This window comes from Hesperophylax consimilis, chromosome 5 (genome assembly GCF_061612785.1).
Source record: "Hesperophylax consimilis isolate HC1 chromosome 5, BYU_Hcon_1.0, whole genome shotgun sequence".
In the NCBI taxonomy this organism is placed as follows: domain Eukaryota; kingdom Metazoa; phylum Arthropoda; class Insecta; order Trichoptera; family Limnephilidae; genus Hesperophylax; species Hesperophylax consimilis.
The window spans coordinates 17259765-17276405 of NC_142840.1; the positions used below are offsets into that span (position 1 = coordinate 17259765).

General features: G+C 34.0%; 1 protein-coding gene across 1 annotated transcript; it reads left to right on the plus strand.

The window, feature by feature from the left end:
• The first annotated feature begins 133 nt into the window (after positions 1-133).
• On the plus strand, positions 134-14535 carry LOC149423589 (post-GPI attachment to proteins factor 2-like). The gene is made up of 6 exons (XM_089631659.1): positions 134-574; positions 2160-2291; positions 3186-3347; positions 4157-4262; positions 4595-4801; positions 6900-14535. The coding sequence occupies exons 1-6, from the start codon at positions 491-493 to the stop codon at positions 7031-7033; spliced, it is 825 nt and encodes a 274-aa protein (XP_089487785.1). The 5' UTR covers positions 134-490; the 3' UTR covers positions 7034-14535.
• Positions 14536-16641: the final 2106 nt, after the last annotated feature.

A 16641-nucleotide genomic window follows, 5' to 3' on the forward strand; every position in this document is an offset into this window, starting at 1 on the left:
CAAAATATATTATTAAAATAAATACTAAAAATGTGTAAACCAGCCAACTTGCCCCGGTTTTTCCTGGCATGCGACGTTAGGGAAATAATGTCCCCGGAAAATTCTACTGCAGTGCCAATGTAGTATGGTATTTCTTGAGCATAGCTGTCATTTCCATATCCAGATAATCGAAATTATAAATATATATATTCCGAAAAGGCTCTATTAAATCTTCAATACGGAAAGTTTTTTTCCCTTATTTCATGTAAATTAATATAGTTAACGTTTGTCCATTCATATTTTCTCTTGGGGTTACGTACGTAAATTGACTTAGCTCTTCATCAAATTTATTGATAATTCGAATGTTTCTAAAGGTAATAAAGTGTACTAAAATATGAGGCTATTTTCATTGCATTGCATTCTATCTGCTTATGTTTTAAAAATTGAGATGAATTTCTTTTCAAAATGCGATCACCTTGTATAACACCTCGTCGGGTAAATTAGTGTAATAATGGACATTAAGATGTCAACAAACGAAGTTGTGGAGAATAAGGACCAGAAGGAGCCTGGCCCTTCAACTTTTGAACGCTGTGAGGTGAGTTTCCCGAAACAAGAATAACAACCCTTCTTTGTCATATTTGTCATAACGCTGCACATTCCTTACATAACCTTTTGCACCCTTTCATGTTATCTTCCTTTAACTGCTGTTTCGCTTTTCACGTTCGTTACTAGTAATTTAGCAGTAATTATTTGCACAACAGGATTATTGTTGAACCAGTTCCCTTTCTATTATAACTGAATATCATATACATATTTTTTATTAGTTAAGCATTGCCTGTTATTAAAAAAAGAAAGTTTTTGTGCATAAGTGAAGTGTAATTATTTACATTTTTTAGCAATATTTATATTTATTGTAATTTCCTGTGTTATCTGTTTTCATGAAAATTATTTTTTGAATGAAAAATAATTCAGTTTGTTATTTTAATTGATTTGAAATAGGTTTTAATATAGGCTAGCTTTGCAGGAGAGATTACAAGTATTTTGTAGTTATTAAATATCATGTTTGAATCCTTTGACATATATGCTTTTTCTGTATAGACTGTAAACAAAAAAAAATATTTAGGTAATTATTTACTTAACCGCCGCACTTTTAAATTACACTTCATTTCAACAATTACTACAAAACAACTATTTACAGCTATTATGTTTGGGTTAATTAAGTAATATATGCACATTTAGATTGATACAAAACTTTCGCAATATCCAAAATGGCCCGAGGGGATTGTTTTTTAACCTTCCAGCGGGCGCGCTGTCGTAAAATTTACGACAAACGCGCCTTATCGCTTCCCCCACTCTTGCGACTTAGTTGTAAGCATCGAGCTTCGAGCTATGCTAGAGTCAAATCAAATGTCAAACATTTACCGCAAGATATAAATGCTTTTCTCAAAGTGAATTACGGTAGGGCAGTTGAACCGATAACAGAAGAATAAAACAGAAGCTTTCCAAAATGCGGTGTTTGTCGGTTATGTGCACTGGATAAGAAAAGATCCTCCGCATCAATGAAGTATTGCCGTTGCCAGTCCTTTACATGCAAAAACCATTCTTCAGTTGAGGTGGTTTGTAACAATTGTAAGGATGAGAATATTGATTCTGACTAAATAGGTCGATAAAATATTTTGTTTTGAAATATTAACATGTTTAGAGTGTTGCCTCGTTTTTTTTAAGAAAGTCAAATATATTTTTTTAAAGTACTGCCTATTATGATTTTTCATATCCTCAAAGAAATTCCCTAACGTTTGTATAAAGAAAACCCCACTTACATGGAGAAAACTTGATGACGTAAAATTTACGACAAGCGCCCGCTCAAGGGAAATTTCTCAACGCGCCCGCTGGAAGGTTAAGGGAAATTTTGAACTTTGGAAATGGAATTTTAATGCATCTTTTACCATCTCTTCCAACATATATAGTTGTTTCTTATAGTAATTAAATTGAAGAATATTTTCCATAATCTGTGCCCATTGAAACTGCGGCGGTAATATTTACCACAGGTTATTTAACTTGTAAGTTGCACTCGATTATTAATACAGGAGGCAAAATCATTAAAATTAGGCGATCTAATGAAGGGTTATATTTTTGACGATTTTATAATCTTGCCTTGTGGTATTGAAATTGTATTTCAGATGACACTCTGGCGCTGTGGATTGCGGAACGTGTGCGTGGTGTCCTTGTGGCTTCCGTTAGGAGCGTTGATCTTCTGCTTTGTGACAGCTTCAATTTTTCAACAAGATGACATCCATGAAACTCATTGCAGAGTAAGTCTCCTTATTTAATCTTCATCTTCAAGATTTAAAAAAGATATGAATCTCTTCACTTTTTGTCCTGTATTCTAACCTAGGACCTAGGTCATGAAGAACTTCTTATTTCGTATATATATATATTGTATCTATACGTAACTCTTTTCTCTTTTATATTCACTAAATAAAGATACACCAGTGAAAACCTTTTATTGGTTCAATAATAATGCATATTTTACCATACATTATAAAATATTATAACTTGGTTTGCTCACTAATCTGTCACCCCAAAACCCAGGCAAGTGTCCAATTAGTCAATGCTGTGTATTATAGTGCATACACAGAAAATATGCTAAAAATTAAATTAAGCTGAAAAAAAACAACAGGTATTTCGTAAAGGAAAACAAACATTGCTATTGATCTTTTGAATTTTTTTTTTTGATTTAACGTTAATGTGTCATGTTTACACTTGCAAGAAGACTCAATTTTGTAATCTTAATCAAACAAAAAACGTGGCAGAACAAAAGCAACCGAAAAACAAGCGACAGTTGTTGCTGGACTACATAGAGGACTTACCGAAAAGACCTAAAACAACAATAATGAATCCTGGTGATTGTCACAAAGGTCAGCGAGAGCAAGCTATATGGCGGCCTAATAACTGAGAGTGTAAAAGTAAGATAACTAAACTCGTCAGTGTACAACGCTTGGCGCTCGAGACTGGGCACGCAGCGGACTACTGGATTTGACATACGAATACCAATGAATTATAGAGCTGGTTTTTGTGCTTTCATTTGGTACTAATAATGTTGGATTACGGTAGTTGTCGAATAATCGAGCGGCAGCTTACTGGGGGAGTACTGTATTATGATTATAGTGTAAATTATATTTAATTATGTATTTGGTTATTTTCAGGTTTACAATATAATTCCTTCAATAAGTGCCATTACAGGCATTAGTCCTCAGAGGTATTTGTGGAGAATTTGTGTGGCACTCCACTTGGGGCCGCGTTTCCTGATTGGCTCGCTTTACCACACCTACCACATGCAGCAACTCAACCTCATTAGCCCTCTGGAGGTGAATACCATTCTTATTAACCTCTCAGACAAAGGCATTTGTATGCTATGTGTTCCTTTGCGAACTGTCAAAACGCGGAAATTTTTGTGTTATTCACGACTTTTGCTACAAGCATCATAACTCACGTCTTGGGAAACGTAGCCTCATTCTAAAAAATGTTTTGGAAAGATTATGAAATTCACTATCGTATTGTTTTGTTATACGTAAATATTTGCGTTTCTAAATATACATTTTCTGAAAACGTCAAAAATATGTAAAAATCGCTGACCATTATTTCAAAGCTGTGAAAAATGTACTTTTTTCTGAGTATCATAAAGAAATAACACTTTATATATTGAAGAAATATAATTAAAAACTATTGGTCACCTCAAAATATTAACCGTCCAAACTAAAATATTTTTAATAAATTATTTAAAAACGCAATAAATTACGAACGAACAAGCTGACAGATTCAATCGACTCAGATAATGCACCTCAAGATTCCATAGATATTTTTGAATGCAGACGCGTAGCGTTATTCATTATCGATACTCTGTTTTTTAAATCATGGCAATCCGTATACTAGTGATGGAAATAAATCGATTTTTGTAAAATCTCGCGCGCTTACGTGAAAAGACGTACTAATGTCTTGACCGCTATTATCATATTTACGTCTTTTGACGTTCTAATGTTCCGAGTGGTTAATGCCTTCGCCAATAAATCCAATATATTTATTTATTATTTTTAATTCAAGCAAAGTTTGTACATGATTTTGACTTGTATATTACAGCAAGTTATATGTATAAAGCAAAAGCATAATTTGATTACAGACTCGTACCAAAGCTAAGAAGTTGGGCGAAGCCTGTTACTGGCTGAATTTACTGGAGGTCTGTGCCCTGACTGGAGTGACCTACGTTTCAAATAGAGAGAATTACCGTAAGTAAAAATCAACCAAAATCACCAATGTACTTTTTAGAATTCATTTATATAACCGATAACAGTTGAAATTATAATTTATTATAACAGTCAATTTATATAGTGCACTTTTGTGACAGTTCACCTCAAGTGTGATTTTATTTAGATATGTTTAGTGACCAAAATTCCCAGGTTATTCCAACCTTCTTCTATTCTTTCTGCTTCTCCTCACCTGCCAATGTTTCCCAATTTTGGAATATCCCTACATAATCCCGCCAGCGACAGGCAGGTTGGCTTCATTAATTTGCTTTATCAGCATAATTTATTATAACTAATTAATTTTTTTTTTTCAGCTGTTCATGAAAAGATATTTATCGTATTCATGGTGTCATCTCTGCTTCACATGTGGTGCCGTGCCACAGTCGGCAAGATGGTGCCCGAAGGAGAAAAGCCTTTGAATGGAAACAGAACAGTTTGGATATTATTCTATATATCCGTCGCTTCTACACTTGGATTAGTTGTTTTCTTTTTACGTCATCGGTACCTCTGTAGACCAATGGGTTAGTATTCCAAGATAAATATATTATTCATGGTGACCGGGTATCTCATCAAAATGACAGTTCAGCACACCTACAAAAAGTGATATAAAGTCATTAAAAGTGATGAAACAAAAACTAGGTTAAATAGTTACCTATGTAACCTGAACCACTTTTTAAAGATGTGTTTAATTGACATTTTGATGAAATATCATGGAACCATTATTCATAATTTAATCCATATGTAAGATTCTTCAAGTTTCTTTTCTTTACATAACACTGGAGTAGTGTAGTACTTCATTCAAGATGCACTATAAATGTCCTACGCAAAAAAAATGGAAGGTAAATTCCAAAGATATTAGAAGAACGAGATATGCTATGTTGGCCGCCGGACCGTAGCCGGAGTACTACCTAATTAGGGTACTTTGAACGGTATCGGGACGTGTACGCACAGAAATCTGTTCTATGTATTAGTGCGGATACCTTAGCGCAAGCGAAGGTGTGCAGTAGTATTGGTGAACAAAACCGGCGACACTCGGCAAAACAATTCCACTCAGTACGAACTGCGCGTAGCACATCTCGTTCTTCTAATATCTTTGGTAAATTCTCAGGGCGCCGGTTAATCCTGGAGTAGCCGCTACTTCCTTTCTTGTTATAGGCCTGGTCCTAGGGTGCGAGTTTGCTGCTACAGTCAGGTATCCAAGGGCTAGAGAAGTTGGGGTCCTAGGAAGTGCAGAGGCAAACAACGTCCAGGGTAGAAGCAGTTAGAAAGCAGCCCTGCAGGGCGTGGAATCGTGAAGAGAGCAGTTGGCGAGTGTTCTCTGAAGTTCAAGACTGAGATACAGAGAGTACAGAAGTTACTGATGTGCAAAGGGCCGCGCATCTGTATTTATTTTGGACCCCCCACTCCTTGTTCCGATGGAGTGGCGAGTCAATGCGCTCCCCTTTTCGGATGGTGCTTTCACAGTAATTGGTGTCCACTTTTTTGCCTGTGAATTCAGTTTCTAATTTTGTGTGTTCAAAAATTGTGCAGCGTAATAATCGGTTTCTTTGACAATATTTTCAAGAAGCAACGAGGTGAAAAATAAATTAAAATAGGCTGTTAGTTTTGCATCAGAAGGAGGTGTCTAGATCCAGAATTTTCAAAAAAATCATCAGAGGTTTTTGTAAAACTTTTGTTGGAGGAATAATATTAAAAATTTAATTTTTTTTTGGAGGAATAATATTAAAAATTTCATTCATCTGCATGTGAAGAAGCAGAAGATGAATCTGAAGATTCACTTTCTATTTGTAATCTTTTATTGCGATGTACATTATTTTAAGAGGATAAACAATAAATACATTTATCAAGACATGTGCCAACCGCGATACACCACACTCAAATAGAACGCTCTCTAAATAACACGGTACCAGAGCACCGTGTCGCAATTTTCGTGACTAATTCTTACAGCACGATAGCGCTGAATAGCATTCTAACGGTTAACCCTCCCTAAAGGGTTACAATATCGCTTTTACCATTTTGCATTACTTAATGATTGATTGTAAGTAGTAACTAATATCTGAGTATTACCGGAAATGGCAAAAGGAATGTTTAGAGACACAATCGCTCCGCAATATATGGTGGACCCTAGTGGTTAAAAGAAAAGAAAGTTATGTAGAGTACATACATAGAAACTAAATGTTATAGGACACATCTGTAGAAATGCAATATGTATACGCAAAGAAAAAATGGACGAGTGCCATGAAATAAAATTATATTTAACTGGTGGTCCTGAAAGTATGTTGTAAATATTTGACCAGGTGAAAGGATTTGGTACGTAAATTTAATGTTTGTAAATCGTGATAAATCTAATCATTAACATCCTTGATGTGTTTATTTAATTTTATTTCAATGTTCAGCTGGTTCTAAACAACCGTCATTCAATAATTTCCCAACCACCAGTCACAAGTGCACACAACTGAGATTGTGATTATTATTCTTGATGTGTTTATTTCTGACATTCAGCTGGTTTTCCCTAATGTGAAATTCTATGCAACTATCATCCAGGACTACTGCAACCGCCAGGCGCAACAGACTCCCCACAGAGATCATGATTAATATCCTTTTTGTGTTTTTTTCCAGCATTCAGCTGGTTCTCCCTGTGCGAGTATATCCTGGCCAGTGCCAACATGGCGTTTCATGCAACCGTCATCCAGGACTTTCCCAACCACCAGATACAAGTAGCGCACCACGGAGACCATGACAAAAAGAAATAACTTAGTATGTACCATCTTTCATCCCATGCATATCTACTTTTTTCTGGATGTTGTCTTCGTTTAGTCAAAGATAGGTCTCTGCAAAGAATGCACAACCTGAATATTATAAATTCTTCTGGTTAACAGTTATGTGAGAAAGTGAGTTTCATACTCTGGGTCCAAATTATAAACAATTAACTGTTGATTATCTTCGACCTTTACCACAATGGCTTATCTGTTTGACAAGTAATGTGATTAATGATATTAATTATTCTCTTAAAACTATAAAACTATCGCCTTCCATTAATAGGCTTCCATCATTTTTGCATTATGAAAAATTCTTGTTACCTTTTTTCCAAATTTGTGCTTCAGTAGTGTAATTTTTTAATATTTTTTGAGAAAAGTCTTATCTTTTGGGACTTCCTTAAAATTTGTTTGTGCGATTCATATTGTTATTTCTTTTTAGATTCCAATTTATTAAAACTATTAGGTATGAGAGTAGTCAATAAAATTCCTATTAACTGTAGCTGCACTATGCGATAAAAAATCTGGTTTATTAAGATTTTGGTCTCTTCTGTACGTGTTTTTATTTAAAGACTGCTTACTTTTAGTACTTAACAAATTTTCGTAATACTCTGTTGCTAGTGCATTACTTTTTATTAATTTATTTAAACAAGATTTGTAATATCTCAAATCTCCAGCTTTGAATATATGTTTGCATTTGCTTGGAATATATAATTGTTATTTTATATGTACTGATGTTTTATTTTGGTTGTTTTTTGTACATTTAAGTTTTTCTAGGTCATTATTTGTACATGTACTTCCGGTTCGCTCTTGAAAGGTATTATCGGGATGGACTGTTGGATAATGCTTTCCAAGAGTGTTTCACTCTTGGCTGTCATGGATAAAAATAATAATTTAGGAAAATTTAATAATAGCAAAAACTAAAATTTGATATTTAAAAAAAAATTATGGAGTTCTACAATTAAACCATAAATAAATAATAATTATATTTATAACATATTTAACTCAGTAATATTATCTATAAGAATAAGGTTACAAATTTTAAGAGAGAACCTTTTGAGTGAGTTTTACTACATAATCCCAATTAACCAATCACTATTACTTTTAGTGAGCCAAAATGTAATTGTAATGGGTTTATTCAACAAACTCATTTATTCTTCTCAGACATTGAAATATTATTCACACAGACTTTACCTCTTTGGAATTTGAATGTAAAGTTACCAAATACATAATATGCTTTCTAGTCATTTGAATATTGTTATAAAACCTCCTTATTATCTACACCTCTGTAGAGTCTAGTCAGGGAAGGCACTTACTAAACTATTATAAGATAATTCATTCATTTATTAATGTTTGTTTAAATAGGAAAAATAATAGTAAATTTTTTATTATGACCACATTTGTAAAATGGCTCTAGTCATTTTGTGTTTTTAGATGTATGTATATTTAAGCAATGTATTGAGATCGTTCGAAGATCGTTTTTATAGTATTTCGTAAATGCAATCATGCCTCATGCCTCATAATATTATGATGTTATAAACAAGTAATAATGGTGTGTAAATGTATTAGCGGCACCTGGATCTTGGATGTAGAGTTAAGTAATCCCGATTTTATAATTTATGCCATAAAGTTAATACAAGTTCCAGTATTACTGAACTGGTATTATTTTAGAAACTATTTGCAATACAACTGCTGAAATAAGCTGAGTTTTTTCAGAATACAGTACAAATTTGTTACGATTTTTGTTTTCTTATGATAAAAACTGTTGTGATCTGTTAAATTATAATGAAGGGTGGAAAGCATTCCTTTAACAAGTGACCACATGATTTAATTGTTTATTGTCTTCTTCTTTTTCTGTTGAATGGCAGCATGTATCAAAAGACTAAATACATGACACGATTCTCAGTAACTGCCCTACACATAGTGCCCGATGTTAGCCTTTTTATGCAATAAGATTGGCGATCTTTTGGAATTACATACTCTTTTTTTATTGGGGTATCCTCAGAATTTCTTCACATTTTCACTTATATAACATCCTTAATTTCATACATTCCACCTTCACTTTGTTTTGTTACTTTTAAAGTTTGTCTTTATAAATAAAAAAATGCTATAATTAATAAAAAGATCAGTTGACAGCATAGATGTGCAGAGTAATGCCTTATTTAATTGGTAATATATGTATTTTTAAAATTAGTGATGTGTACCATGCTTGTTTAGAGTGACTTTTGCAAACAAATTCAATTGCTTTTGAAATCAGAACATTACAATGGACTCACAACATTATTTTACCATTTTATTTCTGTTTGACCAACTGCTTTTCACTGTATGTATAACATTTTTATTTATATTTATTAATTATCCTTTGTATGCAAGTTTGTTTCATAATGGGGGCTGAAAGAATTTTACAAGTTTCCCAGCTTGTCTTGTTTTCAAAGCAGACACATCGAATGTTATCCCGGGAGAGTTGTCTAGCGATAAAATAGGTTGTGGCTCTGACAAAGTATAAAAAATTTCAACATGTATTAGAAGAACAGTAGATACCTATTTATATTTACTTATTAAGAATTCAATAGAAAATACTACTTTTAGATAATACCAATGTGGTGTACATAGTATGTAATATTTATTATTAAACGGAGAATGTGTTTCAAAGTATAAGGCATTGGCGAAATGTTCATTGTGTATCGCTGTTGATGAAAATGTTAGTTACCTAATGTTTCTTGTTTTTGCTCTTGAAGCACAAAATATTTTTCTTAAAAAAACAAGATAAGCTACAGAGCGGTCCTTCATGTGGATGAATATTATGTAACTTTTGGGTTGTAAGCTGACAATGCATGTTGAACTCGCGCTTTCCATAAAAAAATCACTGCGACAAAAGAGTTTAACTAAGATGACAAACTCTTTTATTGCCTCCAGGAAAATCATTTTAAAGAGTGCACATTTGAATCTATTTGTGCACACCGAGAGTGGTTCAAATTGGTTCGGAATATTTTGGAACACTCGTCCGCAGTCCCCTCTTACCCCGCAGCAGTCCTACAATACAGTATGTCACTACGCAAGCAAGAATCTACTATAATCATACTGTACTTGCTGATTATTTACTTCATGTTTTAAATTATAATTTTTAAGATGTTTCACATAAAAAAAATTCATTCTTGAAGTAAATTTTGATGCAATTTTAACTTGTTGAGAAGGACAATGCCACAAAATCCAAATACACAAAGAAATCATCTCAAACAACTTTTTCATCAACATTCTATACTAAGATTGTGTAAGCCCTGTGCCTTGTTCTTTATATTGAGTTCACTAGATTAAATAAAGTATGTCGATATAAATATTCATAAGGCACATTCTTTGTTATTGATTCATTATGTATAACTTTTAATGAATCATAAATTCCTTGGTCCTCAAATTCTGACCGATTTTATTCATCCACTCAATGAATACCAAATATAGTTATTAACTTTTGTAAGAATTTTAAACATAAAGAAATTCTGTCAATTCTTCTGATGTAGGGTAACCTACAAGCATAAATATTAAAAGTTGCAGGTACATACTATAGTTATTTTCTGTAGTTTCCATAAAGTGAAGTATGTATTGTATCACCCTTGTAGCAAGAATAATTTCTTGTCAATGAAAGCAGTCCGTGAGGACATACCTAGTAAATCCTATTTCTTAGTAGGTTGGACTTAGCTTTAGTCATTTTTTGTGTGTTCGCGTTTTGAACAATTTTTAGGGAGACATTTTTTATTTTCATTAATAATAGGATATTTGCACCAAATTTAAATAGCGTTACTTGAGGAAACTACATATGTATTGGAACAAGTGTTTAATCGAATATAACCACTTAGTTGTAAGGATTAATAGGAATATGTAGCTGGAATTATCTGTACACATTTGTTATTAGTGTACTGTCTGGTATTGGTAATCGTAAAGCAGCACTTGTGAAACGTCAGAGATTTATTGTAAATAAGTTAAAATTAAATAGAATTAAGTGCTTACTTGCCTATCGATGCTATTGCTGAAATGAAGAATACTCAATTTAAAAGAACAAACATTCTATGTATCACCTAATATTTGCCAATTTTGTTATATTGGTTTATATTCAAGCTTCAAGTATCTAAATGAACCCACAAGCATTCTGCATTGGCACAGCTTTACTCATGTTGTTTAGATTGTTTTCCCAAATCAATGTGTTGTAAATACAACATTTGTGTCCTTGGGAAATAAAGGTTAGATTTACAATATTTAACATGGGAGCTAAATTAGATTTTGCCTGTTGAAGTACAAATGCATTAGATATTGACTTTTATTATTGTGCACCTTCCCAAACAAAGCTCTAAATATTACTCTACACATTCGGCACATTAACCTCATTTTTCAAGGGTGCAAATTACTAATAATTACATACTGCAGTATATATTATCTGACAAGCCCAGAGAAATTTATACCCAACTGACTGGTGGGTCTAATTATAAAAATCACCTTTATATATTTCATTTTAGCTGGTCAGCTGTTCTAAACGACGAGGCTTTTTTGGAGCTTCCCTCAAGAAGTATTTAATCTTTGGAGATGCCTTGCGGAGGGTTTTTTATTCAGTGGAAGGCGTAAATCTGGGAACACCTAGGGCTCCATTTTGTGGGAGGAAAAAATTTCAAGATGTGGCGCCATACCAAACTCATGCTGTTAATACGAAAGAGTCTTGTAAATAACTCCTTCACAACCGTGCAAGGGCTGGGTACATATTTGGCTTTTCTGCTAACTGTTCACCGGCGCTGAAGCGATCAATGACACTCGTTTCTCAGAGCACCTTGCATTGTTCCTTAAAAGTTGCTTAGAACTTCATACAATTATTTAAGATGTTAGTACCCATCTTAAGCTATACGGTCAAGTTTGTTGGGAGACTGTTGCAAAATGTGATTATGCAGCCAACAGTACTCGTAATAATTCAAAGTGGAACTAATGGATTATGGGTTCATTATTTCTGACGTAAAACTGACACTGCTGACATGAAAGTAATATGTTTTATTCCATTACCTCCTTACATCCAAATTTTTTAAAAGTTTACAACCGTCATTTCAATTTAGGCTAGCACATACTGCGATTAAACGCAGCAATTTTGGAATAGCCGAAAATGACAAACCGCGTACAAACATGCACTGCGGCTGGCATTTTTACTTAATTCTATTTCATGGTGGTACGCAGTGCACGGCTTGGCATTTTCAGGTAGTTCAAAACCGCTGCATTTAATCGTTGTGCGTGCACCCCCTTATGCATATGCAATCAAAATTAGATACATACATGCAAAAACATTCCTATAATAAAGTTTGAAATTATTTTTCTCCGCTTGTAACGCTATTGATTCTAGTGAAATTTTAGTTTCTCTTATATTCAGGGTGTATCAGGATGTACCCGACATTAATCAGTGATTCCTGAATTTACTTGGAGCAAAAAATGTATAAGGAATTTTGGTCAGTTTCCAGTATATTGTCATTTTTTAAATTTTTTATGAAAATATTTTTTTCAAATTCAAACTTTCACAATAAGGAACTCAAGTACAAAATATTATGGCTCAAACAAATATATTCATGGAGACGAAATATCTCTGATTCTGAATATATAAGTTTTATTATATATTTATTTTATGTAGCATTTATAAAACATCATTTAAAAACAAATAAAACGCCATGTTATTAAAACGCACCGTTTGGTTGGTACGACTGAATGTGCTGATTCATCACAACCAGTCTACTTGAGTTATATACCCATTGTCTACAAAATCCTTGTCAGGGTTGGCAATTCATGGAGAATTCCACAAATTGCTGGGAATTTTTTTTTTCTTTCAAGAATTGGGTTTTTTGTGGAGAAAATGCAGGGATTCTGGGTATTTCTTGATTATCCAACTATGTATATGAAAAATAATAATTGTGAGTAAGTACAGGGTGCGGCAAAACAGACAGTACAGTTTTGACAGGCTATTAAAAAAAAAACAGCGCAACTTACAGGAATGGGGTTTATTTTAGTTTATTCGGTACATCATGCTGTTTTATTCATCAAGTCCTGAACATCATATCAGAAAGATGTTGGCCCCCAGCAGCGATGAATGGGGTTTCTTCAAAGTATTCGGCCGCATTTTAGCACATCTCTATGGGTATAGTGGCGATATCAGATACAGTCGTGGATCTTCCTTCTTTTTTATTTATTTTTTTTATATTTATTCTCAAAAAATTAATGTTACATAATTTACAGAAAATATCGTAACTATTTCATCTAATTTTAAATATAAGATGTAGCACCATAATAAAGCTAGGGATGTGTCATTTTGTTTGTTATTTTTTAAGTAATATGCCAAAGTATTCAGTTTATATTTTCAGTGTGTTTTTTAACATGAAGCTTTAAATCTTTGTTGTTATTTATATTTCGGATATATTCTGGTAGAGAATTTTTGCACTTTGGTTCAATACAATAACATAAGCGATGAGATGCTAACATTTACTTAGTGTTCTTCAATGTTAAAAGCGGGTAATCAAGAATAAAAAATGTCTCTACTCCCATACAAAATATACAGCACCGGTTGAAATAAAAAGTTGGCTTTTTGAGACTGCTGACATCACTGTTCACGCCCATAGATTTGGTGCGATTTTGGGAGACCATAAAAAATTAAAACTTTGAACATTATTTTAATTATAAAAACTAACTACATATTACAATAAAAGTAAATAAACTGGCATTTAAGTTAGAAGGTAATATTGATGGACTGGAGTTCCTTATTCGTGTTGTCACTGGTCACTCAGTCGAGTAACCTCTTTTTAGATGAAAAAAAAGTTGGAAAGTACATTTTTTGCTATAAATAAACCCAGGAATCACTAGATAAATTTTGTCGGCCTATTCCTGATACAACCTGCATTCTCAATCTAGTATTATTAAAAATAATTTATTTAAACACAATAAATACAGTCAAACTTGGTTATAACGAGTTTTAAAAAATCGTGTGTACCTACCGAACTACCTCAATATATTCGCCAATGTAAAATATACGAATGGAGAAAATACTAGAAAATTCGATTTTATTGATAAAATTTATAATCATTGATTATTTTAAAGATTTTAATTTCATGCTTCTCAATTTCCTCCTCAAAATATTTATTTAACAATATTTAAATAACAATTTATTATAACCGTCACCACCTACACAAGGTTTTCAAAAAAATATCACTAAATTCCAAAATATTATTATCACTAACCTTGTGTATATTGTTACGGTGAAAATCTCACTTGTCATAAATCAATAGCTTGCAGGATTGTTATTGATTTCAGTTATATAATTTTGCCTAAACCAGGATGCACAACCTGCGGCCCATTTGTGCGGTCCACAAGTCAATTTCGTACCGCTCACTTGGCTATAAAGAAAAATCAATTTTTCTGGAAAATTCTTCTAAAATCCTGGCTGAGAACATTTCTTCATAGAGCTTTAGTTAATTCACACTGCTTGTCTTAAAGGAAGGCTGGAAGGCTTCACAGCCTTGCCCTGTCCACCCACCCCAATTGCGCTTGTGGCAATAATTACCAGTCGGCCGAGCACATTCTGTGGCACTGTGAGATTTTGAAGGATGCCAGAGACGAAATGATAGAAGGTCTGAATGTCCCCATTAGACCGGTGTGGAACACCGATCTTGTTTCTAACAGTGTGAATTTCGAATGTTTGAGGAAGTTTACTAGGATCTGGGTTGAGAGATGGCTTGTGCTTAGAGTCGTTGACTAGTGTAATAATTGGGAACCCCCGGTGTACTGCTCCTGCTCCATGACTTATTCTTTTACAACTCTTTCATTATTGTATATGCTATTCTGTTTTTCTTATTTTACTATTCTTATCTTATTTCTTTTTCTTACTGTACCAGCTGTTGCAGATGATTTCCATTCGTTTATATTTTGTTTTTTTTTTAATTAACTTGTCTTGTACTTTTAACTCTTATTTTCTGTTTTCTTTTCATATGTTTCTTTTTCCCTGTCTAAGGATAACACACTGTTTTTCTTTTTACAGACACTGTAAGCACTCTTATATATTTGTGTTTACTAATTATCTCTCTTACTTCTTATTCTTATTCAATACTTACTGTCCTCTCTACAGACCATGCAGATCTTATTTTTACACCTTTACTTTTGTTTTTACTTATTTACCGTTGCCCATATGTGGCACTTTTTGGATTGATTATTGTTTTTCATTTTTCCTCTTATTTTCTCTTCTTTTTGCATGTATTTTTTCCGGTTTTCTTTTCTTTTTTTTTTAGTAACAGCAACGAGTTTACAGGCGAGAACTGAACTCCGTTGTCTGTTTTGTTTTGTTTATTTTCCCCATTAGGGGTTGGATAACGGGCCTCGTCCCCGCATGCACGACTGGAGCTTCTTATTATTCTTTCTTACCGGGGGACTCCGCCAATCACCTGCGCCACCCCTGATGAGCGTTGGTGGTCAGAGGGGTGACTGTGCGGGCTGGGGTAACCTCCACCCTGCCTCCGACCTCCTGACGCTTCTTTCCCCTAGGTTCTTTAGGGTTTTATCCCTCTTTTTCCAATACTTATCTTCAGGGCACCACTGGGTGGTCGGCTAAGGGGTGTGGAAGTCCTGACCTGCACCAGTCGCCCCAACCACCACCAATTTCTCAACAGGACTGCCAGTCGTGGTTCGGCGAAACTCCCCCGTCACTCTATTGTTTTCTTTACTTTTATGTGTTTACAGGTACTGGAGTGTGGGTCCCCTCCACCAACTATCTGCCTGACACTTGAACTTGATTGTTTTGTTGTTTATTTTTCTGTGTTGTCCTTAGTTTAGTACTTGTAAGCGCTTGCATACCGCTTCATAACACCGTATGCGGGGACATTGAAGGCCTAGCTTCATTTATATAAATTGTAGAGCCGTTTATTCAAAAAAATTAGATTCATGCGAGAGCTCCGAAGGGGTGACCATAAGTCACCTATACCGGGGTGGGACAGGGTGGGTGTACCTTCAATGCTTGTCTTAAAAAAAATAGAGTCTTGACGTGTGCGGTGAAGGAGGAAATCATATGTTTCCTTATAGCGCTGTTGGGAAAGTGGTGGGGTCCCTTCCAATGCTTGTTTTAAACCCAACTAAATTTGAAGAACCGATTTGCAGACCATGAAGTCAAAAAAATCCCTATAAATGTGCAACCCTCTATCAAAATTTTAAACAAATCCACTTGTATGTCACGGGCCGCTACTCATAAATATGTAAAGCAGCCCCTCTGCTAAAAAGGTTGTGCATCACTGTCATAATCTTACCCCTAGATGGGATTATGATTGGATTATGTCATACGTACTTAATTATAAACTGTGTTTTTTTTATTTAATTACACATTTGCCCAATAAAATGTCACTATCTCAATGACAATCCTTTTTTCAAACTTTCTTCAGGCAGGCTGGTACCATAATATTGAAGAGATTCGTATACTAAAGTATAAATAAACACGAAGATTTCACATTTGAAAAAATCTTTACTGAACCATTACCACCGGCCACCATCGGAAACGGAACATACAAACATATTTTCAAACAGGAATGTTTCACAATGCCGAAAATCTTACCCAGGTA

Excerpts from the sequence above, each read along its gene's own strand:
- LOC149423589 (XM_089631659.1), top strand. The coding sequence starts at position 491 with ATGGACATTAAGATGTCAACAAACGAAGTTGTGGAGAATAAGGACCAG. Across the intron at positions 575-2,159 it reads CAACTTTTGAACGCTGTGAG|ATGACACTCTGGCGCTGTGG; the intron begins GTGAGTTTCCCG and ends ATTGTATTTCAG. Across the intron at positions 4,263-4,594 it reads TTCAAATAGAGAGAATTACC|CTGTTCATGAAAAGATATTT; the intron begins GTAAGTAAAAAT and ends TTTTTTTTTCAG.